This window comes from Ochlerotatus camptorhynchus, unplaced genomic scaffold (assembly GCF_037179485.1).
Source record: "Ochlerotatus camptorhynchus isolate MF236.1 unplaced genomic scaffold, CSIRO-AGI_Acam_v1.1 ptg000071l, whole genome shotgun sequence".
NCBI lineage: Eukaryota > Metazoa > Arthropoda > Insecta > Diptera > Culicidae > Ochlerotatus > Ochlerotatus camptorhynchus.
The window spans coordinates 1,822,028-1,849,994 of record NW_027040561.1 but is presented as its reverse complement, the minus strand read 5'-3'; the positions used below and the strand labels follow the sequence as shown (position 1 = coordinate 1,849,994).

At 40.7% G+C, this 27,967-nt stretch overlaps 1 protein-coding gene across 1 annotated transcript; it reads right to left on the bottom strand.

The window, feature by feature from the left end:
• Window positions 1-60: 60 nt before the first annotated feature.
• Window positions 61-27,938, bottom strand: koi (klaroid). Its single transcript, XM_065217293.1, has 7 exons — window positions 27,800-27,938; window positions 19,469-19,726; window positions 18,483-19,402; window positions 18,222-18,419; window positions 3,075-4,673; window positions 1,949-2,061; window positions 61-1,625 (listed from the first exon to the last, which is right to left on the bottom strand). The coding sequence occupies exons 2-7, from the start codon at window positions 19,618-19,620 to the stop codon at window positions 1,407-1,409; spliced, it is 3,201 nt and encodes a 1,066-aa protein (XP_065073365.1). The 5' UTR covers window positions 19,621-19,726; window positions 27,800-27,938; the 3' UTR covers window positions 61-1,406.
• Window positions 27,939-27,967: the final 29 nt, after the last annotated feature.

Here is a 27,967-nt window from a genome sequence, read left to right as displayed (position 1 = left end):
TCCCTGAAAGTTTCAAGAAAATCCGACTTAAAATATTTTTTGGCGAACACTTTTGTCTGGTGCATTTTTTTTTCGAGTACATGCCTTACATAAGGTTAAAACTTTATCACACAAATGTTCATGTAAAGTTCCATAACCATTTCAGTTAAAGTTTAGCAGCGATTATAAACAATTTTTAACCATTATCGGTAAGGTCAAGTTATGGTTAGCGTTTATGCGGGGAGGTCTGGAGTTCCCTTTGCTGTACATACAAGTCATATTAATTCCACTCGATGTATATCTGCACGTCACCAGCTACGATGTCTGGGAATTCTCCGCATGTTGCCTTCCACCAAGTCGATCCACCATGCCAGGTGCGCGCCTTTTCGTCTTGATTCAGTCATTATCGAGAACCATTTTCACTGGGCTGTCGTCCGACATTCTCCGCCCTACCCACCGTAGTCACACAATTTTTCCGGTGTGGACGTTGGGTGGTGCGGTTCATTCGCCTTCTCCACATTCCGTTTTTCATCTGCAGTTCACCGTAGATGTTACGCAACACCTTTCGTGATCCTCCACGAGCATAGTCCAGGGTTCGTGGCGATACAGGACTATCTGTCTAATCAGCGTGTTGTAGATAGTCAACTTCGTGCTGCGGTGAACTTAATTCGACCGGAGCGTTCTCCGGAGCCCAAGGTTAACATGGTCTGCGCAATGCGTCTTTGAATTTCTCTGCTGGTGTCATTAGCGGTGGTCACCAGTCACCAGTTACCTCGATTTCTGCTAGATCGTTTTTGATGCGACATTGCAAAATATTTTCAACTGCACTAGAGAAGCGTCAGTTATCCGCATATTACTCCGACAGGCTCCTTCTTTTGATTATGGTATTATTGGTATTGCTGCGTTTGAACTAAGCTCACCTTATTAATATGGTCACCGTCGTAGTAATTTTGCATTCCATGTGATCCCCATTGCGAAAAGCAACGATTGCAAAACTCCTAAACATCTGTTTCGTCAACGATTATTCAACAATCACAACCACAGTATATTTCCCTCACTGCCCTTAGGGCACACTGTTCCGTTCAAGCAAACTAAAGAAAATCTAAACGATGAGTTAGGTTTTAGTAGTTAGTATATGAAGCGAAAGGTGCCAATTAGTAAAACAAAACAAAAAAGGAAAAACCGTCCAACATCGCTTCGTCAATGCGACGAAGCTCGTGACGATGAGCCGAAAGCAGTTCCCTAACAAACTAACTAACTATATTCTTAAGTAGCTAGATTTGGTTCCTGCCTTCACTTAACGTTCATGGTAAAATTATTGCACCACATGCTTATGGTTCCAATGCAGTTCTAAAATCTAAACTGAACCTAACACTAAACAAAATTAAAATCACCTATTTACAGCAGACGCAACCGTTTGTCCACCTTCAATTCCTCTCGCCATGTACCCGGAATCGGTACAGGCACGTGTAGTGCCCGTTGCCATGATTGGTTTCGATCCGCAGCTCCACGATGCGGAAGGCCCGTCCCACCAGTTCCGGCCGGGTCGGATCATCCACCGGGAAGTACTGCAACGCGGCCCCATTGTCCAGATACTGATAGTTACCCAGCAGGATCGGTGCCTGGTCGTTTTCGCTTGCGAGGCCCTAAATGACGAGAGGAAAAAGTTCCGAGGGGAAGAAAAACAAAAGCAAATGGGATGGAAGCATTAGTATTCAGTGCATAAAGTATTCGTTTCTAGCTGATGGATGGCGATAAAGGATAAAAAAGTGTGCATCAATGATGGACGTTCATGCAGCAGTAACTCTCTATGATACGGAATCTGCCGGTTGTAATTACTGTTATCGTAGCGACATGCAAATACGTGTGAACAACTACTACTTTGTAACTACGCTCGATTTGGTCTGTGTGGGACTGGACTGGTCATGCACGCTCCCCTTGAGCATTACACATATGGAGTGGAACCTACCCAAACGGAGAAATTCTTCGGGGCGGAATCAATTTGTCCATTTGGTGCAAGCAGTTTAGAGATATGCTCCAGCGAGAAGCCGGTCACGACGATGTCGCTATTCAGCTGGATGACTGGAAGATAACAAGAAAAAGAGAGAGAGAAAAAAAGGGGAAAAGAAGAAAATTGGAAAGCATTACAATATTACTGGTTTTCGATCATTTTGAACAATGGGCAATGGGAATAAGCGATGGGATGATGAATTATGAAATGTTAGCTTTATTTATAGAAATGACGTTATGCTTGTTCCTGCAAATTTTGAATTGAAAGATTATTCAATTTAAATTACAACTTTACAACAATTGAAAATAACGTAAAGATTACAAAGGAATGGCACGTCGTGGAATGTTAAGTTATTTGATTAGCTTTCTATCTACCTAGTTAATTATCTACGCTAGCATTATCTATTCAATGCCACGATCAGAGGTGGTAAATGTTATAGAAATTATATGGAGAAAAAATGTCACGACATTTGTCCCCTATACGTTAACATTTTTTGTTAAAAAAGTTTCGTTACTATCAAACTAAATATTTTAAAAATACAGGGAACCCTTCATTAACTGGTAGCGGTAAGGACTATTGAAACAGTGAATGTATGGAAAACAACCAAAACGACGTGTGAAGCTGTCGGTAAGCTTAGGTGGAGATACTTTTACTGTTATAATTAGATGCTCACTTGCTAACTGCTGTCAATATACGTTACGCTAGATAAATATTACAAACCAAATACTACCTCTAGACTAGGGTTTTCAAATTTCCCGGGAATCGGGAATCAAAATTATAATTTGTTAACTGAGTAGCAGTTTATGAACAGCCCCTTATATTGCTCCAACATCTCATACATTTGACGTTTGGAAGTTGTTCCCTAAACACTTAACATTCCAACTATTAATTCTGACTGAATTTCAGTCACATTCCGCATGACACGTCTAAAATGCTCATCCCAAGATTTTTGTCTTAACCCCAACATAAAATTACATAAGCATCCAATGAACGAGTAACCTAACCTTTTACCAGTCTTAAATCTAAGTCTATGCTCGATCACCTACGAATAATCCTACAAAAAAAAAAAAGCAATCCAACTTACCCAGATATCCCGGGAAGCCGGAAAACGCCCAGCACTGCCCGGGCTGCATGGTCGGCGATATGACCGTCCTCGGCGTGTTGGTCGGATACCACAGCGGAATCCCGAAGATGGAAATCTGCGCCGAATGCGTCTGGTAGTTCTCCGTACACCTCGTGGACAAGATCTGTCCCCCGGCCGATTCCAGCGCATAATCAACCAGGCCCGTTTTGTCCGCATCGTAGATGCGTAGGGCATCCCGTACGATCCTCCGAACATCGCCCTCCGTAAGACCCCCGCTCCGACCGTCACCTTCCGATGGTGTCCTTCCCGCCGCAGCATCAATGTTGAGTGCCTCGCTCTTCTGCGTCTGAATTGCCACAAGGATCTCCTTCTGGATTTTCTCGCTTACTTCCCTCATCAAAGTCGCAGCCGATCGTTCCATTTCCTGCTGAATCAAGGCACTCACCCCTTCCTGGTGCTCCTTCAATCGACTCTCCAGGTAATCCTTTGCCACGAACAGATTACTTATCCATGCTTTGAGATCCGCATCGGAGAAGTCTTCCTTCACGTTCATTCCCAAAATGGTAACGATATTCTTCTTGATGATCTTATTGAGCCCTGCAAACTGCTCCTGCTTGACTGCAGCCAACCGGGCATCAATGTCGGCCATCAGTTTGACGTACTTTACGTCGTTCTCTATCCGATAGCTATTGACCTGCTCGGCCAATCTGCTCTGATCTTGTTTCAGCAGATTTATGTTGTCCTCTATCATCAAACTACTGGTGGCAAGTTTTTCCGTGAAATGCAACTTGATCTCGATGAGTTCGTTTTTCAAATTTTCAACCAACGCAGCCTGCGATTCATGCTGCTGCTTCGGTTCTTTCATCTGAAGCAGCACTCTTGCGTCGATCAGCTCAACAAGCTGACTCGAGGACAGAATCTGCTTCAAGATGTCCTCCAACTGTTGATCGCTAATCACAAAGTTGTTGTTAGTAATGCTGATCTCCTGTTTAATCAACTTTTGAATTTCGAACAGGTTTTCCTGGGAAATTCCAAGCACATCGGGCTTGCCTCTGTCCTCCGATGTTGCCACCTTAGGATTGAACACATTTGGATAGCTGGCCAGCAGCTGAAGCCTTACCTTCGCGGCCACCGCATCAACGTCGGCTTGATTCAGTTTATAATTGTACGCCTGCAGATTTTCTCGAACCACACTGGCCACGTGGACTGTCACCTCTGGGCTTATCATCTGTTTCGCTTTCGTTTCTTCCTGCTCTTTCAGTAGGTACTTCTTCGTCAGCAACCCCTCAATGTAGGCATCGATGTGAATCATCAGATCTTCGTACTCTTCCTTACTCAGCGTTTTCTGGAGACCACTCCTCAGGTGTTCGTAGTTTGTTCCCGAGCCGGAGCCGAAGGAGAAGCTGAACGAAGGCAGCAGGGATCGCCAGGAGAAGGTCGACTCCCGGAAGTCCAATTTTTGGAAGAGGCTGGTTTTAAAGCTATCGAGATCTTCGGCATTCAACGGCGGGAGGATGTTCGAGAGGGAGGATAGGGTAATGGTGGCACGCTTTGATGCTGGGAGGACGATAGTTTGGTCCTCGTCCGCCAGGAGGTACGCTGTTGAGGAGAAGAACGCAAGGGGAAGGGTCAATAGAATAATTTCGTACAAATAATGACAAGGTGTGCAGGATGGGTCCAAGGATACTTCCTGGATGTCACTTCACGTAATCGCCAATGAAGATATCGCTTTGAAAAATGCAATGAAAGTTATGTGTCAATGATGTTCAAATGACCATCATTTAAGACACATATTTCGGAGAACAGTGTGTTTCATAGAATTTTCCAGTAGCGCAATTTTATATGAAAATCAATGGTTTTTGCGTGTCATTTTCGTTCCATTCCGTACACTTTTGGTGTAATATACAATGCCAGACAAATTCACACAAATGTCATTGGATTGTAATGATTATATTTCAGTTTAAAGTGTTTCGCTGTGTGCACAAATCTAGACTAGCATTTGAAAAGGGCGGAATTCCAAAATGACCATATCGAGAAAATCGCTTGCGAATTTTTAAAGACCTAAAAATTAATCCTATTTCACGACTTTCCATTTTCTGGATGAATTTATAAGTTTGACATATAGTAAATAGTGTAATCTATCATCGTGCATCACTAAAAACTCAAAAAAAGTTTTTTTTTGCCGTGAAATTGAGAAGAAAACATCATACGTAGACAATTTAGGGGGGGTAGCAATTATCCACGGCCCATACCAATTTTAAAAATTTTGTTCGGCAATTGTCTATGCAGGGGAAGGGGTGTCAAGAATCCCAAAAACTGTCTACGTAGTTAATGAACAGCCCCTAACCACCTAAAAAAATGTGTGTTTCATAGAATTTTCCAGTAGCGCAATTTTATATGAAAATCAATGGTTTTTACGTGTCATTTTCGTTCCGTTCCGTAATCTTTTGGTGTAATATATTGTCTGTTGCAGTGGTGACTGGATTTTTGGGAATATTTTGAGTCGCATTTTGATGGTACGCTGACGAAAAACAACGAACTTTTTGGTTATTTCACGCCTAGAACGCTATTGAGTTTAACACATTTGGAAACAAAAAAGGTGTACCATTAGAATTTAAACACGTCTCAAAATCATGTTCAATCTAATTCATACTTGGAAAACCATATAATTGTTCACAAATAAGTAATTTAGAATTGTTTGCAAAATTGCAAATATTTTGCAAAATTATTTTTACACGTGTTTCGAGTAGAATGCAATGAGAGTGTAAGATCTTGAAATCAAAACAACAACAAAAACCAAAACAGACACTTTATTGTTGTTTTGATTCCGAACAAAAATCAGTTGCGAGCTGTCACTTTGACAACTCTATCTGTCATACGCATGGCCCGCACTTATTTCATCCCCGCACTTTCAAAGTACGGAGTCCAGTAAGGTGCAAAATGCGCAAACAATTGGCGTTGACGGCACCGTCAAAAAATTTGCTCTTCCAGCGAATATCGTCAGTTTCTTATGGGAACTTTCGGTGGAGTGAAAGGATAGTACAAAGTCCGCCATTGACTTCTTGCCGCAAGATTTCACCAATACAACGTTGCTAGTGTAGCCGTGTAAAATCGATTTGTTTATTATTTTCAACCACGAAATCAGCTGTCAAAGTGTTCGACTTGACAGCGGTTTGTTTTTTATTTTCAACCAGTAAAATTCTTGTATTAGTGAAACTGCTCACTAATACTAAAGGTGGTAGAGAACTCTATGTTTCACGCAAAGTCTGACGTTTGCTTATGGATTTTCTCATAGGAGTAAAGAACTACCGAGTCGCCGTCAATGCCAATGCCAGACAAATTCACACAAATGTCATTGGATTGTAATGATAATATTTCAGTTTAAAGTGTTTCGCTGTGTGCACAAATATCAGCATCCAGAACACGTACAACAATGAAACTGGTATTCAACGTTTGCTGCACTGCAGCATACATAAAAGTAGCAATTTCAGGTGCAATGAGGCACTAATTTATGAGATTTGTGTAATTGAAAATTCGAAGTGGAAGTGCATGTATTACCCTCGTGGCGGCCATTTGTGGACTCTACAAGGAATCACCTTAATATGTATTCTACGATTTTTCAGGGTACTCTTTTCGACGATGTTCGATCACCTGAAGCAAATATTGCTGTTGAACTGGGGTGGCTTTTTCGATAAAGTCAGAAATTAGTTTCAAACACACGTTCAGCCACATCGTTGACAACCATCAAGGAAGCAACTCGTTGTATCACATTGCAATAATCTGTATCATTAAGGCCGGCGCACAATGCATACGTTTTCGGGTTTTTTGACGTGGGCTACCTGTCAAAAAACCTGAAAACGTATCTATTGTGCGCCGGCCTTTACTCCCTCGATTGCTAGTTTTCGCATGAAGTCAGTCGAAATTTCGAACAGGAATCAGCACTGTCAGAAGTGGCACCCCTATCTCTACTAATAACAAGAAGTCGTAGCGAGCATAGGTGCGGCCCCACGCTCTGTGCCCACTTGGATTGATATGTGAACACGTCAAGGGTCACGTTTTTATGCTGGCTACGAAAAGAAGGCGGCGTGTCAGGCCCATGCAGAAATGAAGTTTGACTTTGATTTAGGTGGGCTACAGCCCAACTAATGGGAGCTAACTAAAACGTAGCCCACTTAAAGATAGTCCAACGAGCGAAATCCGACTATAGAGATTTTCATGTCCGATTGTATTGGTGCGATATGTGAGAGCGTGTTAGTGAAATTCCGAGGAAAATACATAACAAATCGCTGTCAAACTCATTTTGGCAGATCTAATTTCTTACAATTTTTAGGTTAACCAGAGGAAAATAATAAACAACTTTACACGGCGTTGCCCCCGCTAGTGTGCGTGCGTTAAAAGTCACTAATCTCTATACCTGTGTCTGAGACGAAACTCGTGAAGACAGTTCATGGGTGATATGTCAGACGGGTCTAACTCGAAACGTAAACAATAACTTAGATCGCCGGTTTCTTACGAATGACAACACACCCACTCAAACTAACTAAATCGTCTGATAGATAAAGGTTTGTTCTATGAGCTGGTGTAATCAGATTCCGTGGGTGTGAAGTCATTCAAGAGAAATCGACGTTCAAAGTCATTGTTTACGTTTCAAGTTATACCCTGCTGATATGTTTTTGTTTTCTCTTGTTTTTGATTTTTGACGGAGGACTGCTTCTGTGTTTTCTATACACGGTAACCGCAAAATACCCAATAATGACTACAAAGTAAGCATTTTCGAGGGAGACTGGGACTACCCATTAAATGAGTAAACTTATTACCCATTTATGAGTACTTGTTACTCAAAAATGAATACTTACTACTTATTTTTGTAGTTGTAATTACTCATAAATGGGTAAAATTTTGCTCATTTAATGGGTAGTCCCAGTTTCCCTCGAAAATGCTTACTTTGTAGTCATAACTGGGTATTTTTCGGTTACCGTGTATGGGAGTGACCCAATGAGTACAGAGAGAGGTGAAGCAGATCGTGAAATATGGTTGTATCAGTAAACCAAAAAATCAACGTAAACGCAAGTAGTGACGTCACTAATTGCTTGTATCGTACAGGGGTTTTACTCACACAACTTAACCGATTGCTTCACCTCGGTAATCCAGCTCATTGGGAGTGACCTCAATGGCAGGCTGGTTGGTTGGTTGTCTTTATTAAGAGCAACCGTAACGGTGCGCTGCTAAACTCATTTTAGCAGCCCTCATCATAGCGCAACTACCGTATTGGGGGTTGCCATACGAGAAACTAAAATAGCAGTCGGCTTCTCGGTGAGAAGCGCGTTACCAAATTTAGCAGCGCGGGAGAAAGGTTGCTATTCGTATAAATGTCAAAATGCTCACTACCGGTACGGACTACGGCGAGTAAATTGATAACCGCGATAACAGCGACCGGTGTGGAGAAGAGTGACTAAACTAAAATGAGACCGCTGTGCGCTGTTAAAATAGTCGCGCAAATGAAAACGACCGTTACGGTTGCTCTAAGGGGATTTTCAGCCATAGGTCAACCGGTGAACACTCGTGTTTATTTCAGTTACCGTGAGGACGTAATTTGTGATGAGCCCCGGTCCCTTTCAAATTGTATCATTATTTATGTACGGTTCATATATTTGAAATGACGTTTCACATTAATCTAGTGATGGCCGATTTTCATTCGAATTATCGATTAATCGATTAACGAACCGAAAATTAAAATATTTGTAATCGGTTATATCATGCCGCTATATGCATTAACTTCTCCAGAGGATCATCACTGATCGTTTCAAACATGTGCTGCATTCTCATTGATGGAAATATGGCAGCACAGCGAACAAAAAAAAATCGATTAGATGTTAATCGAGTAATTAAAAAATGGGACACCTCTGATTTTGGTGTGTTTGTTTTGATAAAAATGAGCGCAAAATTTCATCTCTGTCGAGGGGGCAGCAAAACCACAAAATTACCTTGAATACGGGGGGTATTCATTGGATGAAAGGGACCGTGAAAGAGGACACTAAAATAGAAAGTTTTTCTTCCAACAGTTTCATCTTAGTATTCATCTTTGATACGGTGGTTCATCCCGAAATATTATTCAAATTAAAGCTTAATACTCGGCTTAATATTGAAACTTAAAAATTTTCAACTGTCCAATTTTCGAATAATTCCGAGAATAATTCATCTGAACATACCAAATCGATAAGATAAGAAACTCCGAAATTATTTCAGCTTGGAATCTGACTCCCATTGGTACACCGGCAGTGTTGGCAGAAAAAGTGATTTTTGGCATTTAATTTAAACCGAAACCATACATATTTGAACAGTTGCAAACATTTTTAGAGACATTCTAGCACGGTACTTCTTTTTGCAAAGTTGTTAGGTAATTTTTGGACTATATTTGTACATGGTTAGTTGCATGGTTCAAGCAAAATTGTGGTCTCTATGGATAAAAATGCAAAAAAGTTGGTTTTCGTCCCCAAATTTTGCACAGTTGTTTTGGACTCCAAAGGGAACCAAAAGAGGGTTGTTTTCGTTTTTTTTTCAACGGTTACACTCTTCAATATACATATAGAGGAAATGTCGGCTTCGGCAATACCTTTTCCTATTATCAAAGACTATAGCACCCTCATGCACATTTCTATGCATTATTTAGCAACCGGAGCATCCCTCGTTCATGTAATTTTTCCACTAGTTGCTTTTCCCTTGTTCTGTCAACGCGTCAGCTGTGTTGAATAAAAACAAAGCAGATGAAAGTCAGTGATGTGGTTCTACGAAATTTTCAGTAGATCTAAAAAATTGATTGAATTTTGAAGAAATACTGATCCGTAGGAGAAATTCACAGAAGTTCAGTTTTTTTTTTGGGATTCGTTTTGATTGTTTTTGGCTGGAAACAAGCTTTTAAACGTGGTAATGCATCATCATTCTACCAACGCTCATCACTTTAACGTGTACAAAGCAAACAATATGTATCAATCAATGTTATTCATGATGTATTGAACAACAGTTACTAAAAGTGGATACAATATTACACTCATTAAAATGATGTGTTCACAAATTCTGCGTACATCGTACAGTGTAATATTACACAATAAGCGGAATGACCAATCATCTGTTTGGGAATAATATTCAACAACTTTTTTTTTCAGTATTCGTCAGATTAGTATGTGGTACAGTAATGACCCAACCCCATCCGCGCATTACACTATTATCATCAAATAATTTCATAAAATCGTAATTCCAAATCACTCTCAGGCATTTTGGTATACTTTGGTTCAATAAGACCACTGAAAAAGCGCATACGTAGAACATTATAAAAGATTTTCAAAAAAGGGGCTGGCAAAATCGGGTCATTACTGTATATGTCTCCAGTGGGATACCTTGGTCCTCTTATCATTATCAAGAGCTGACATGTACTAAATTGACCTGAATAAGAACTGGCATCACTGATAAGTTAGAAATGTAGTGGCTTGCTTAACGCTTCAGTGACGCCACCATGACAAATGCAAGCACATTCCCAACTAAAACTATATTTGCGAACAATGTGATGGTGAGTGTTATGTCTGTTTGTCTGTGATATTATCGTCAGGGGGTAAACAAAGCCCTAGAGCCTCTAAAACACAATGTATCCACATGCCAAAATTATACGATAATAGGTTAAGGTATTGTCGAAGTCGTCATTTACCTTACGTATGTTCCAGGTATCTTCTAGACCATTTCCAGAATAGTTCTATCATTTTGGTTATCGTTCGTTTATGTTTTTTTATCAGGGAACATTCAAGCCGCAGCAAACTTGTATGTGTGACTTCTTATTTTTATCTTGTTTTGGTCCTTTGTTGCCTCAAACCAATTGACCAGTGCACGGAATATACTCACTAAAAAAATTGACGTTTAAGCGGTGCCGTGTTTACTAAAAATGAACGCATAACGTAATGCTCACGCAACTTAAGAAAAGAGCCTATCAAGTTTTACAAACTACTTGTTGGGCCCTTTCACGCGAACCGAAGAACGCCCACGTAAACCAAGAGCACTATTGAGAAGGGGACAATTTACCCCAACCGGTGTTGTTGGTTTGCGTGGGCGTACTTCGGTTCGCGCGAAAAGGGCTTAACAAATTGTTTAAAAGCTGATAGGCTATTTTCTAAAGTTATGCGAGCATTTCCTCATGACGTGTTCATTTTTAGTAAACACTAGAAATACTCAGATGGATAGCTGGGCGGAGAAAATAAAATACAATTCGGTAGCAGGGACTTGTACCTAAATTATCTTGCAACCCTTGCTAGAAGCTACACTAATAAAAATTCAATGATTATTTTTATCCGGGACGGGACTTGACAATCCAGCTTCTCACTCTTCTTAATGTTTTTGATTAATGCCCGTCGAAAATTAGTGCATGGTGTTTGATGGAGTTGACCAATGATGCCAGGATTGCAGAATGATTATTTTTATTTTTATTTTTATTTTATTCAGAGTTTCTACCGCAGTTTAGCACATTGTACATCATTCTTGCTCAACACAATAAAAACCACCATAAACAAACAAGAACATCCATCTCTTAAAGCACGCCGTGGACCCTATTTTCCAACTTTTCTTTCGCAAATATAAACAATTATTGTCGCGCTTATGTTAAATTCTCATTTGGTGACGGTCGAAGCGCGCCACTCATAATCGCGCTGCAACCCCCGCCCATAAGGATTATACACAGGTGTGTAACTTAGATAGTATTTTATAGCAGCGGCTTGAGGAGTGAATCTTGGATAAAAAGCCACCGTGTATTAAATCAATGGGCGCAGTCGTACGGCCATAAACAGAAAATAGATGGTATAATCCCATTATGAGAAATTTTCATGCCACACACAATAACAACGCCATTGACGTCAACATTGATTCCGGCATCACTGCCAGTCATATTGATTTTTGATCCCTCTGTCCTTTTTATTCTACGATTGATACTGTCAAATGAACCAATCAGCAACTGGCTCGGATTTGACAGCAAATTAGCTCTAAAACACTACCCGATTGTCAAGCCCCGTCCCAGATTTTTATGTGTTGCAATGTGAATTTTTGCAATCTGATAAACAAATGATATATATGTGTCGAACACATAGTTCTTATGTGTACACATACTATTCATTTGACTCATAAATTTCATGTGTACGTCTGAGTGGATTCTGTTTATGTGTCGACACATCAAAATCATGTGGAATTTTACATGGAAACTCGCCAATAAAAATGTGTCGAATTTTATGAGTGTAGCGTCCCGTATAAAAAAGAACCACAGGGGCACGATGAAATGCATTGTAACCATACAATAGAATGTATTGTATTTACAATAAATCATATTGCCTACAACGATAAAATAACCATATAATGTATTGTTTTCACTATATAATCTATGGTAAATGGGTAAATCTACAATAGAACAAGGGGTTGTTATGTATCTTAACGATAGGAAAAATCACTTTTTCCCGAACAAAGATGAACCATTTACCATTACTTGTATTGTTGTTCTATTGTTGCAAATTCTTACTATATGGGACGTATTGTAAATTTATTGAAATAACAATATGATACAATTTCTTGCACAATATACGTACAATAAGATCGATTGTTGGCAATAGATTTTGATGTAATTTTATTTTATTTTATGGTAATTGTATTGTTATTTTTTTCCGGGATTTCACATAACTTTTTTTTATTCGATTTACGTGCATCACAATATTTTGGACATTTCGTGGTGCCATTAATTAACCAACTAAGATCAATTTATCAATAGAGTTAGAATCAAGGGGTATTCAACTCTGCACACCTAAATCGGTACCGAGTGATTGAGCTGTGTGGGAAGTGGAAGAGAAAGTCATAAAACCTATACAGTGTTCAAGCAAATTTAACCCGTATACCAGATTCCGGATCGATGAAGTGCTGTTTCCTTGCAGATGTACAGAAACGAAGGCGTAGCCGTATCAATGATGGATCAAATTGTTACCTGCTGGATATCAAATTCTTCCAAGGCCTTACAGTTGACCGATCAGTAGGCAATTCATCGCACTGAGGATCGTTGATACGAGCTCGTTCTATAGAAGGATAGTGACAGCGATGCATCTGCAAAATAACCGGATCTGGTGACGGGGATGTTCTTGATATCGGACTCGTGCAATAGAATATAATGTAACAATCGTACACCAGTCCATATCTAAAACGGTCTACACTGATTGACGACAAATAAATAAATAAATAAATAAAATAAATGAATATGTGGGGTTAATACGTATTGACATCCCACAGCAGTACTGGAACTTCTTTCAAAATTATATGGACATCCCTATAAAGTCCTGTGATTATCCCGTTGAAGTCCATACCAATTGAGACTGGCAAGAATAACTGAGAGAAAACGCAGGTGAAAATGTGAAAATTTCCATTGCGGATGATCCTCGGCAAGACCGGTATTCGAATCAGGCCACCCTTCTTTGATAAGCCTTTTTTTATTTATTGATTATTCTGCATAACAAACATGTAAATGTACCTCAACTCTCGCAGAAAATCCTGCTCTGATCCTTCGTTGTACGCCCACGATAGTATATAATATAGGGGAATTTACGTATTCTCGTCAGTCTAAGCAGCGTCCGAACTTCTATTAGCGATTTCTCAGCGTCACACACATACATGACAGGTTTGTTTGTTGACATTTATCTGCTGCTTGCTGTTCTACCAATTCCAATCGACAGAATTGATCAAAACGGGTTGAACATGTTTTTACAACGCTCCAAACTTCTCAGGTGAGTGTGACTATTGTCGGTAGTCTCTTTTTCTTCGGCACCCTTTAATACTTCGTGTTAACCAGCTGTTCTATTATCGGCAACTCGAAATCAGCCGTATTTTGTAGTGTGTATATTTAATTTAAAGAAAAATATGGCATAACAGGATTACACAGTCGTAAAAATGTGATCAGATTGAAGCTGAAAAGGTAAGGAATCGGCTTAATACATTCAGTGAAGAGTTTTAATGGGAAAATACAGTGAAATTAACGTTTCAATTTCGGTTGCCGAAAACAGTCAATGGGTGCCGAAGCCATAATTTACCCTATAGTCCAAAAACAAGAAGGGTTTTCTGGAATAAAGCCTGGGCGACCTTTGGTGAAAGCATGTGGAGGAGAATGTGAGGGTTTGTCGAGGCTAATCCCTGGCATATAGGGGATCCATTTGTTTGATATTGATGAGATTGTTTGTTAATCATCAAAGGCAACTGGCGGGCATTTTTCTCTATGATTCCATCCTCAATCGAAAACGTGTCGGTCGGTAAGTCTCAGTTTGGGCAGCTTCTAATTTTCATAGCATTACCCAGCCAGACTTCTTCAAAATTTCCTCCGCAGCCGGCTTAATTTTGATTTGCGTTGATATGTACTGCGACCGTGCATTGTTTTTGATTTTCATGATTATGGAATCAAACCAGTCTACACCATAGGAAGACTCAACGACTTCGCCGATCGCATTCCGAACTGTACCGTCGTATTGGATGACCAGATCTTTCAGACTTTTGACCAATTGTCGCTGGAGGTAACCCGTTTCAGCCGTCTGGACGACTGCCATATTGACAACGGTTCAGAGAATAGATTTTTGACGTAGGACTACGTCTGTGATTTCTATATGGGGGTACACTTTGTGAAAACCGAAAATGGAATATGTAATGAAATTATGAAAGGTTTTGAACGCTAATAACTCAACCGCCCCTGGACCAATTTCAATAGTTTTATCACCAATCGATCAGGTATATTTCTACGCATCTAACGGCGCCGGTAGTGTAGTGGTAAGCGTGATTACCTCTCACCCCTGCAGGCCTGGGTTCAATCCCAGTCGGCGCCGCCGGGATGTTCTGAGGCATAACATCTCTGATCACGTCTTCCTTCGGAAGGGAAGTAAAGCCGTTGGTCCCGGTTCATGAGTTGATGGGTCGATAGGTAGGGTCCAGGTGTGGGAGCTGCCTTCCTGGCACGTCGGTAGCATTGGTGCTCAGCACGGAAAACAAGATCGACGGAAAAAACAAACCAAAGTAAAAAAAAAAAAAAAAATTTCAACGCATCTAATTTAAGACGTTATCATTTTTCAAAATGTCACTATTGAAAATTGCTCGAATGTGCAACTGTTGCTTTGAACACCGATTGCCTGTGAAAAGCGATTTTTCTAACACAGATTTCAAAGTTGAATTCATCCGGTCTCATCAATCACAGCGTGGAGAGTGGTGGTGTTCTCCAGTATACAACAAAGGGCTGTTTGGAAGCAACGAGTTGCAGCCCACATGAGCATCCAAAGAAAGAAGAAGAAGCCGCAACACTATTGATCAGAATCAGTAGCTCTTCGTGAGTTGCTGTGGGCCAACTATGCCAAACGCGTCATACTAAAAAGTATAAACAGAGAGAACCCCGCTCAAATGCCTATTCCTACACAAAACACAAGCTCCTGCTGCAGTTAACAAATAAGATTTATTATATAAAACCACGTATTTCTAGGTCACCATTGCGTACAACCCCATTGGGCTGTCCCTTGTATAATGAGAGAGAGAAGGATTAGTATTTTCCATTTAATTCCACTACTTTATTTGCTTATCCTTGACAGATACGCGTATTTCGTCTACAATGTGCAGACTTCTTCAGTGTCTTGTACTAAAGAAGTCTGTACACTGAAGAAGTCTGCACATTGTAGACGAAATACGCGTATCTGTCAAGGATAAGCAAATAAAGTAGTGGAATTAAATGGAAAATACTAATCCTTCTCTCTCTCATCATACAGGTATTCCACTAAGACGCCCACATTCATCAGGATTTGTCCCTTGTAGTTTTTTCGAACGATCCTCGAAACCGGTTAACAAAGTATTCAACCGAGTAGGGGAGGACAGTACATAACGCACCCCCGGGGTAAGACGCACTTTTTCATTTTATTTTGAGTTTTTCTTGGAATTTTTAATCCAATTCAAGGATTTATCATGCAGGATTTTGAGTTCGGATGCTATGCTAGAAGTGCTGCTTGATAAGACAACAAAAAAGTTACGTAAAAGCCATAAAAAACACAAATGAAAGTCAGTTGGTGCGTTCTGCCCAGGGGGTGCGTTGTATACCATTCTCCCCTATGCAACGATTAGCTAAACGTAAACACTCAACAGTGATGCCGTTTTATATTATATTGTGTGTGTCCTACTTGTCAAAGTATGCCCTATCGTGCCGAACAGTGTTTCGGCATAGTGTGGAGAGTTGATTACCCCTTGGTGTATTCTAGTTGATTCCAAAACTAGTTGAATTTGAAAAGCACACGAAGGTGATTGAATTTCTGTTCGATTGAATATACTCTCAAATTTAATCTAGTAAGAATAAGAAATCCTCGGGAAAAAAATCTAATGAGAATGTTCGATTGACTCAGATTTTGACAGATCATTTAGCTCAAAACATTCTCTCCGCCCATCTCTCCCTTTGAGTATTTCTAGCACCGCTCAATCGTCATTTTTTTCGTGAGTTCATTCCGTGCATTGGTCAATAGAGCATGGACGAGTGCACCGATGAATTTGAGTTCATGCACTGAAGAAAATTTGACAGGAGAGCGGGGCAATGTTTACTAAAAATGAACACTAAATGTTCATTATTAATGAACATTGCCCCGCTCTCCTGTCAAATTTCCATAAGTGCATGAACACAAACCCATCGAGTCGTCTATTATGATCAGTTGATTTTTCAATTTATTAATTAATGTGAGAACCAACATCAATATCATCAAATTATGACAGGTAAACTGGTGCCTGTAATTTCGTAAAATGGACTATGTGATGCTCCATCAAAGTTCTCCCGCTTTTAAAATGGTTGCTTATCTTGCAGTTGAGCGAGAATTTTGATCTCTGATGTTTGTGACCGTTTATGTTTGTGACTAGCTATCCATAAACCGCATGGACATTTCAACGGTTCATACGATTTTACTAATATTTGTATGGATGAGGATGAAATAAATTACTACGATGATAGCACGCCTTCTTCCAATATTATGATTAGTAGCTGTCACTATCCTTCTCTTAAACTAAGTTATCACAAGAATCGAATTTAGAACAATCATAAAAGATGCTTGAAATTTGCCAACACAAACACGTCAAGAGAAGGATAGAGAACAACACAAGAAAGCTTACTGTCTATTGTTTTTCCTTACCTGCTTTTTCGTCGTCGTTTTCAGTACTTCGAGAACTTTTCTCTTACTTAGTGAAACACAAGACCGTAAGATGTTATTTTTTTTTGTTTAGAACATTTTCTATTTATTTTTAATCTACAATACACAGCATGCCTACAAATATTCTTTTAAACATTGTTCAATCCAAGTATTATTCTGAAAACTCTAAACAATACTTTTCTACTTGCCGAAAACAATGCAAATCGAATCGATTTCGAATAATTATAATCATTACATTCTTCTGCGAAACGACTTTCTCTTGACGTTGTCCTCTCTATCCTTCTCCGATTCATTTATAGTAAATGGCAATTTATGATTATCCTATCGATTAAAGTATTCCAATGAATGTCCATCGAGACAAAATGTAGCATTCTCCCTTCGCGTTGTTCCTCGGATCCCATTTATTAGTGATGTTCACGGTGGTTGGGGGGGGAAGTTTTGGAATTGGGATAAGTGTCTCTGTCACGGGGTGCGCTGGATGGGGCAGTGGGTAAGGCGATCGATGGGTAGGATTTCGCAGAACCATATAGCAATGGCACTTAGGATAATTTAACCGGTTAAAACAGAACTCGAAAACATACATAAAATCTCAAATAAGTTGGAACCATCACCACCGTTGTTAGTTGAACAGATGGTTGACGTTCTCCTGCCAAATTTTGCGAATTTCTTCGATCGTGTTTTGCGAAGCGAGTTTCAAGTTATCGAAATAATATTCCGAAAAGTGGCGGGCGGAATCCCACTTTTCCAAGGCAAATGCCTTGGCCGCTTCCGTATCCGGAAGATCGAGCTTGAGGTCGTAGTTAAGCAAAGGATTGGCAAGATTTTCGCGGAAGGATTGGAGTGGGGTGGGATCTAGGTAAAGGTAGATTCCTGTTGCGAGGGTTTAAAATACGATTCAGTATCTGGTGGAAAGCAACGCACGAAATGATTTACTTACCTCCGAAGAGCAGGAAGGGCAGCAACATGAGCAGCAAGAGCAGGAACTTCCTCTTACGACGGCCCTGCTGCACGTCACTGGAAGCCGTCTGGAGCAGCCAGGTGTCCAGGAATAGGACTGATGAGATCAGAAGGTAAACCTTCTTGAAGACACTCGTGACGAGCATGTTAAAAAAATGGTAAATTTTGGAAAAGAAGCCTACGGAAGAGATGAATTTGTGATCAATCAATCCGGTCCATAGTTCAACACAGTGCTACTCACCTCGCTCATCCTCGATTCGGGTGTAATACAGGTTGTGGTCCGATTGGTTGAAGACTCTCGAAACCGAATGGGTCGCACTGTAGAACCAGTTCACAATGGTTAGGAAAAATCGACTGATTATCGATCGGTGTTCCTCAACCTGGACGTGTGCAGTGGATCTTTTAGCCCTATAACTTTTGGAACTCCGGGAAAGCTGTGACAAATCCAGCGTTTCCTCTCCAGAATCATAGGGATCAGCTCGGGCGAAGCTTCCTCCCGCTACTCCGGACGTGGAATACGTCGAGGTATTGGCATATCGCTTGCGGATGTACGATTCCTGGGCGGGATTCCTCTCGATCATCACGCTAATCCGTTCAGCATGCTGAGTCAAACCCGGACGGGACATATTTGGCATCGCGATCATCCCAGGAGCAAGCTCTCTTCGGAACGGCGATAGTTCCGAGTATGTGTAATCTGTCTTCGGGTACTTGTTCCAGTACTCTCCGGCTTCTGTGTACTCTTTGTAGGCAACGTGCTGCTTCAGTTCCTCCGGAGTGAGTGTGACCTTTTTCGCCACTTTGGACGTGGCTTTCGGGGTACTGGTCCGAAGAATCGCTTTCTGGCTGTCTTCCAGGGTTCGGTTGAGTTCATTCTGGCGGATCTCCTTCTTGGACGCGGAAGCATTCGAGGCAGCAACTACTTTTGTGAGCGACGATGCAGATGCAGTGGACGAGGAGGAAGTGGTAACAGTGATGGTGGTCTTTGAGAGGGTGATGGATTTTTCCGTTTCACCGGAGAAAGCTTCCTTGGTGGCGGGCCGCTCCGGCGAGACCCCATCGGACGAGTAATCCGAAGTAACGGTACGGGTTTTACGAACAAAAACGGATCCAGCTGGGCCGGAGGTGGATTTTTGCGACGAATTCAACTCCTCCTCGATTGTGCTGTGAAATAAGAGGACCGATATCAATACCATTCGTGGGTAATTCAGAAATTCAAACAAAACTTACGCAACGCGTGGGCTCTTCTGGACCTTGTCCGGTTTCGAGTCACCGTTGACATCACGCTCGACACTGACACGCAGCTGCAAGCTAGGCGTTCTCGATCGGGACCGGTTGCGGGTCTCTATCCCTTCTTTCTGCGATGCTGACTCTGGCTCCATGCTGATGCTGACTGCCCAAAAATTGCCAAGACTAAACTGACGACCGACGACGCGACGACTGGTGGCAACGATCTAACTAATGCATCTGTGATAGCGGGTCGGAAATCTGAAAAGAGCGAGAGACATGATGAAACCTATGTTATAACAACATGAATGAGGTAAATAAACATAAGAAGCGAGTTAGTGGGAAACCATACCAACAAAATCGGCCCTGATGTGGTTCCTTCCATATCATTTCACAAAGGGTAAAGTCATTTGAGCGAGATTTGTTTATTCGTTAGCACCGAGACTCTTCAGGGCTTTTTCGGTGTTTATTTGAATTGTTCTTGTACGTAAATACGTGAATGAGTGGAGAATAAAGTGCTATATGCGTCGGTGCGTGGAAGCCGATATGACCTTATCACATCGTATATTATATCATAACAATTGATTAAGATAAACTGAAATGTGATTTTCCCTGCGTGAAGAACGGCGCACACGGCCAACCAGAACGACTCAGCGACTGAATTCAATTCACTCAGAGTATTTTGTTTCCATATGAAATCTACTCATATTTGCGTCTACGAAATTTACTCATCCAGCGTATTCTTACGGAGATTTCCTAGCCTACACTCATAAATTTTTTTACGTAGATGTTACATGAAAACATACATAGATTTTTTCCATCTAGTTTTTCACGTAAATTTTACGTTTATCAAATGTGGATTGGTTTGAATGTTCTAATTTCAATCCACATACAACTCTAATAGGTAGTATACTGCCTATAATCGCATATCAGTCCCATATGGATTTCGTCAATTTTGAGATAACAACGCTATCCACTATCAATACGCCTTTTAATAGAAACTTAGCGATCGATTCAACCTCTGGTGATGAATGAGAACGTCGAAAAGAGTGTTGTGAGCCGAATTTTTTGCCGTGAGACATAGGAAGTGGATCACTTTTTAACTTTCCCTCATAAATTGATTCATCCGAGATGCTTCAAAAATTGATCTACAATCGAAAAATTGAATTCTGTATCGTTTTTGCAAGGACCCTGCTGGTGTTCAGGAATATTTTTGTAGAGAAAAATTAGAATAGTGCCTTAGTGGTTATGATATTCCGGATTTCTAGTGTGTGAATAGTTGAAGTACAAATCAGATCAGATCTGTGTAAAATCGTAAAGTAAAACAATTATCGATGGAACTTGACAACAAATCCTCATTTTGATGTAAACAAACGGTTTGGATGACGTTTCCTCTCGAACTCGCCTGGCGCCCTCTAATTCGTGGTGCATTAAAAAAGCCTATACGCCTTTTTAATGCACCATTAACGTAGAGTGCGCCACGCGAGTTCGAGAAGAAACGTGAACCAAACCGTTTGTTTACATCAGAATAACTATTTTTAACAACGCAAATTAAAGCATTTTTCATTCAACATCTTGCCAATTTCTATCGGTAATTTTTTTTTTATCTTTATTAAGGAGACTTTCAGCCCTGGGCTGGTTCGTCTCCGGATGCTATCGATAATTGTCTTATTGTACGATTTTCCACAGATCTGAACTGATTTGTACCTTAACTATTCACACACAAGAAATCCGGAAGTGGAGGCGAACCAGCCCAAGGCTGAAAGCCTCATTAATAAAGTTAAATAATAATAATAAGAAATCCGGAAGATCATAACCACTAAGGCACTTTTCTAATTTTCCATTTTTTTTATTGTTATTGTTATTGCTCAGTTCACACCCTGGCAGGCTGTTGCCTACCGATCTGCACTTAAGCCAGGCATGAACCTACGGAAATTTAGTCGTGGCCTATGCGTACGTTGACCAATCTGATTTGATCTCTGCTTTTGTGTAAATGTCATATTATCACCGACCTTATTACCATCACCTTAGTGTGTGACATCAGGTGTACGCTCCTCTGTGTTGTCGTTACCAATGCAGTTAATTTGACACGTTTGTCGCATTCCCGTATGTCTCAATATTATTCTTGCTGAACCACCGTCTTTCTCGCTTGCAACAGGTCCTGTACCAAATGCTTTCCTTGTCCCCATTACGCTCAGCTACTCGCAATTGATTGTGATATAGTGGGCGGAATATTACAATGTGAGACAATTCAATGCAGATCGGAACATCCGTAAAAGTGATCAATTCATGAAAATGATCCTAGATCACCTCGTTTTTTTTTAAATGACTCTTAAAAGTCTTATCAGAATGAATCCAAGGTTGTGATCGGAATACGGACCCTGTGGACTACGGGATGGTCCTCTAGAATTTTCGGAACAGCCGTAAAAGTGGTCAATTAATTAAACTGATCCTCGTGCTCCACGTTTTTTTTGTGATCACTCATAAATACCTTATCAGAATAAATTCAGAGTTGTGATCGGAATATGGACACTGAGGACTACGGGATGATCCACTAAAACATCCGCAACATTTTTAAAACTGTTCAATGCATGAAACTGATCCTAAAGGTCCGCGAATTTCTTCAAAACCACTCATAGACGTCTTATCAGAATGAATTCGAAGTTGTGACCGGAATATAGACCCTTGAGACCATGCGATGGTTCACCGCAAAATCTGAAATATCCGTGAACGTGGTAAATTCATGAAACTCATCCTAAACATCTGCGAAACCTCTCATAGAAGTCTTATCATAATTAATGTGAAGCTATGACCTGAATTTTGTCTCTGGAAACCACGAGGTGGTCGACTGAAACATCCGGAACACCGTAAAAGTGGTCAGTTCATGAAACTGATCCTAGAGCTTTTTTTTTTTTTTTCAAAAAATCTCATAGGTTAGTCAAGAAAACTGATCTCAGAACTCTGTGGATTTCTTAGAACTGCTCATAGACAGGATTTTTCTATATATTATTATGGATGATTTCTATGTGATATTTAAGAAATTTAGTAACTTTTAGGCGCTTTTAACGGTATTTTTTAATATTTCCTTGGATTTCTTGGACTTCTTGGAGATCTTTCTTTGGAGTATCAAGTTAACGAGCGACTAGTTTTAATGTTCTTAGTTTTTATTCATCACATCAAAATTTAATCAATAAACCATTTGAAAGTATCGTCTGATTGAGTTCTTATTCATATTAATGTATGAGTGATTTAAAAAATCCCGCGGAGCTCTAGGATCAGTTAAATGAATTGACTGCTTTTACGAATGTTTCGGATCTTCCACAGGGCCAGACTTATGTCTTACCGGAAACTAAATCCAAAAATTTGACCAAGTGTTCTGGTTTGCAATCGCAAGGATAACATCGGTCTAGCTGTAACCAAGGAGGAATGGAATGTCGAAAAATACTTGGGAAGAAGCAACCGCCGTCGGACGTATTGTGGAATTTTGATCGGACCTGATTTACATCTATCTGATCGGTTGTAGATGATGCGCCAATTCGTGATATTCGTTCACCAGCCCATTGACACATCACACTTCAATCTTCTACGATATTTTACTTTATTGATTCCCTAATAAAAATAACCATAAAAGAGAGCTTAACGACGTGTTCGGGGTATCATCCAAACCATTTGTGGGATAGTTTACCCATCCGGGGTACAGTTCGTTTATGGTATTTGTTTATTATGGTTTCTACTTTAGCTATTCTAAAAATGAATCGAAAATATATAAACAAAAAGCTGCCAGAGCGCGGCGCTTATACATGCTTTTTTAATGGGTCCAATTTGGGATTCGATCCTCCACTGTTGGAGTGTACTGCTGCCGTTGTCTTTGTTCGATCTCACTGGGCCACGGTTGTTCTCATATATGAGAATGGTTGATAAGGATGAAGTCACAGAACTGAACACTCAGAACTCGGCGCAGGTGTATCACATTTTCGTTTGGAGACTTTTCTTGCCACGCAATTCCCAGAAGGAATGCTCGGGTTGGTTGGACCGTATGCGAACCTTCAAATAGAACTACGCTGTGAAAGTAGTTTTTGGTGGAACACCTAGTGTCTCCGGGCAGTTGAGAAACCAGCTGAGTGATTCTGATTGTAGAGCAACTGTTATACCTTGTACAGACATACAAAGTACACTGTTGTACTACCGTTGTATTTCTTTAAGCTAGTACCTCAAATTGTACCTTTTGAGGTACTCGATTAAAGGAGTACAACGGTACTGCTTTGTATGTCTGTCAATGGTATTAGCTTACGATGCTGGCACTGGACCGAGTACTGGAATAACAATGGCGGTTCGTCGCCTCAAACGTCAGCTCGATGCGCATCAGAGCGAAAACCTGGCAGTGTTGCGAGATTTAATATCGCATAGCAATTAGCTGTCATATCGCATAATATTACACAACTATTTGTTGAATGACCTATGTGCAGCTGTTTATGTGTAATAATTATGTTATTTATATGTTAATATATTACACACATGTGACGGAATGAAAAATAGTTCAATAGTTCTTCGGTTAGTGTATCCTGCATTTAACTGAACGCCTTGGAAGTTGTTAATTTAATAGCAAGCTGCATACGAAGATTCCCTTATATGTGCCACCACTTCTTGAGTGGAGTATCTTCTCATAGTCTGTATTGCAGACATGCTGTCAAATCAGCCTACTGATCATTCTTGTATGAAACTGGTTCCAAACGTAAACAAACGCTGTAGGTTTCTTATGGCTTGTTTACGTTTGGAACCAGTTATGCGAGGTAGGCGACGTTTGTTCGTATTTGATAGCCACCTTCCCACCCCCTGGTAGTAAAGCACACAAAGCAACAGTCAATTAAGGTATAAACCATATGTCGCGAGAAGGTTGTACTATTTGGAAGCCTGATTGCAGCCATACCGAATATGCCAGCCACCCAGTTACCATTATCAGGAGTAAACTCGATACGGTTTTGTAACGATTCCAATTACGCACTTTATGTTCTAGATTGCCATAATTGTCGATTTTTTCTGCCACAAAGATAGAGGTTTTAATTTTGGGTTGGCTCCCATGATTTGGTCGCCTTAGCTAATTCGGTCAAGACGCAACTACAAAGGAAGACCATGCTGGTCTAGGAACTTGTCGGGTTAGAAAATCTATCGACTTCCCTGGGTATAGAGTATGATTGTACTTGCCACACAATTATACTAATGGCATCGAACTCTCAATTAATAACTGTGAAAGTGCATCTAGTTGAGAGCACACGATAAGCAATAAGTTTGAAATGCGAAGAAGAAGAAGATCAGATCTGTCTTGGCATTTGCAGTTTCTCGCCTCATGACCGAAGCCCAATGCATCTCACTAATTGCCGAGTAAATCTTAGGCCATCCAAACTTGATTTTGCCAGACTTCAACAGCTTGTTGGCTGTGGTGTCGATCGGTTCTTCACCCAACACAAACTGAACCTTCAGCGCGTCTCTCAAATCGTCTTCCGTCGTGATCTCATCGAAGTCTCTGAACTCGACCATTGAAATAGAGCCCTTAATTCCGTCACCTCGACTTAAGATTTCTGTACGTTTTCGTTGTAGACCAAGCTCTTGATCGAAGCGTCTTTCTTCAGCATATCTCCTTTCTGGATGCGCTCTCTTGCCTCTCACTTTCCGGAGAAGTGCGGTGTACGTTATTTTACCCTTTACACGATCAGAACAACAAGCCAAGATTTCTGAAATCTATTTAAAGAATTTGAAGTGTGTTCGCAGAGCTGTTTTTTTTTCTCTCTAAAATATAGCTAACTGTACAGACATTTTCTTAATACACTGTATATTTGTTTTTTTTTTTCTTCTGGAAAGGCCATCTATTTTTATACAACTTTGTTTTAGAAGTCATTTCGATTAGAAGAGACGTTTTCGAACTTACTATGGTTTATACAAATCCCGGGTCAAATTTGAATGATTCCCAAAAGAGAACAATTTGTTTCATGGAAATCGGACAGTTTCTAGTCTGATCGATTCGTCGTTTGGCGTGGAAATGCTCAGCTATTTTCATGATTCACGTTTAACTAGGTATTTGCACTGCCGCTATTCGCATAACAGTCCCATGTCCTATGGAATTCCTATGTTATGCGAATAGCGGCAGTGCATGAAAACCTACTAACCGAAATGCCAAAATAAAATTAGATTTCATTCATCACGTTCCGTCTCTTTGGTAGATCTGATTAAGCATACAAACAAATGTATGCTCACTCATCTCTCTCTCGCCCAGGTCACAAATCCAAACAAAGCAAGTGAGGTAGGTATAAAAGAAGATCCTATCTTACTGCTGGTTAGGAAAAAGTGAGCATCACCATCCAGGTAAAAATAAAAGTGTGATTTATGAGGATGATGCTGTGTGTCTACGCGTGACACAAATCTAACACAACTTTTGTACACCAACCGCGACAGCGCACACAGGTGTGTATTCTCGAGAACGCTTGTTTACACTCGTGTGGTGAAGAGTGCGTAAGCAAATCTTCCATCCCAAACCGCAAGGTACTCAAATAACGAACCAACGGCATATCCTCCATCGCAAGCGCTCAGTTTTGATTCAATTGAAGAACCAAAATGATAACATTGTAAATGCAGTTCAACGACCATGATGGATCACGTGCTCGGATCGCTTGGATACTTGATCTCTAATCGAATCACCCAGGTCGTACTGCAGGCAGGCATGCTGGAGTCGAGCGCATTTATATAGAACTGCCTCCCACAAAGTTAAACCGTGCGAAGTGGTGACGAGGGCACCCGCATAGATTATATTGCAAAAACGCGCGCTCATTTACCAGGGGAGAATGGAGTGATACGAACCCATGTTCGCCATGAGCACAGGTGTCTCAACGTAACATTTCGCCTCACATCCCCCTATGCAAATTCACATACGCCCCAACCGATCTCCTTCATCGCATTTCGAACAACAAAGTTTGCAATGCCAAACCAGACGATGAGCGCGTTTGTTTTCGTATTAATAGCACGACTACGTCATCATCATAGTCGTCGTCGTCAACGGTCGCAATATGTCACCAACGGATAACATTTTTTTCGTTGCTGAATGAACATAAGTTTTACCGCTGCTCATGGCAAGTTCGTCCCACAGCACAAATCAGCAATCCGAGAAAAACGCGTTTAAAGTTTGCTTCGTACCATTGCTTCTTATGTAATGGGACAACCCATTTAGCTGTTTTCCAAACATTTCAAACAGTAGTAGGAAATCAAGGTTATTAGCTACCATTTCCAAAAAAAAAACTCAGTTTCGACAAAAATGCAAATGGGACCGACTTGCGATAAACGGCACTAGGTATAGCCAATAAAATTCGAACGAAAGGTGGGCTAACTGGAACCGATTGTAAAATTGGCCATGTGAATGCTGATTAAGATTAAGACCGCTCGCACCATACTGAAACGATAAGTGGGACGCGTGAGCAATTCTGTTTCAAATATTAATGTAATACGCATCGTTGCGTTAGACTTATGCTGATCTACTTTATTAAACAAAATTCCACTTGAATCAACGATGAATTGCTAATGGAAATTGCACAACCAAATCAAATCGTAAAAGCATAAGTACTTGAAGACACCCCAATATTGTTATTAGAGAATTTGTGACCTCTTGGGATAGCGCAAATTAGCTTCTCAGTGAAAAAAAAAACGTGAATCTATTTTTAAACTACCAATCGTTGCAGGAAGCACCCCGTATCACAACATTGACGCGTATGGATCAAATGAACAACACCGCTGGCCAGGTTTTCTCATATTTAATATATCCCAAGCAAAGGCGTCGGGTAAGCCAAACTACTAAAAACTCCTCTAGCAAGCAGCGCACTACGATCAAAGTAAGACTAGCGAGAGCGAGAAAGAAGAAAAACAAATCACCTTCCCCTCGTTCCGTAACCCGCATCGTGCACTGCGTCTGGAAGTGGGCAGACATTCTTTTTTGAGGCAGGCAGAAAAGAAACGCTAGAAAAAGCCGTTGAATCTGGGAGGGAAACGGCGCGCCCTATATCTCCGAAATGTGATCTTGCTCCAATCTTCAATTCACTTGGTGCTAATAATCAATCCTTCCATTATTAATAATTACTTTCCTCAAAATCCATCGTCGAAATGATACTCTTTCGTACCCTCATAAGACTACAACCCTGGCCCTCCGCTCCCATCATCACATACAGTTGTTTCACTGTCTTCTTCTTCCTACTCCTCCGGAAACAGGAGTAGATTAATGCACTTTGCTACCCGCCTTCAAAATGCATTTTTCACACCGAAATCCAATATCCCCCCGGAGAAAAACACCTCAATTACCTTCCACTAACACCAGATCGATGGATAATGCACTTTTTGAACTGTTTTCCGGCGATTTTCACCGCTTTTCACGCGATTTTTCACCGACGACGCGGACTTTACCGTACGGACGAACAAGCGACGAGAACGAAGCGACCGAACGGGCGAATGTACGAACAGTGAATAATA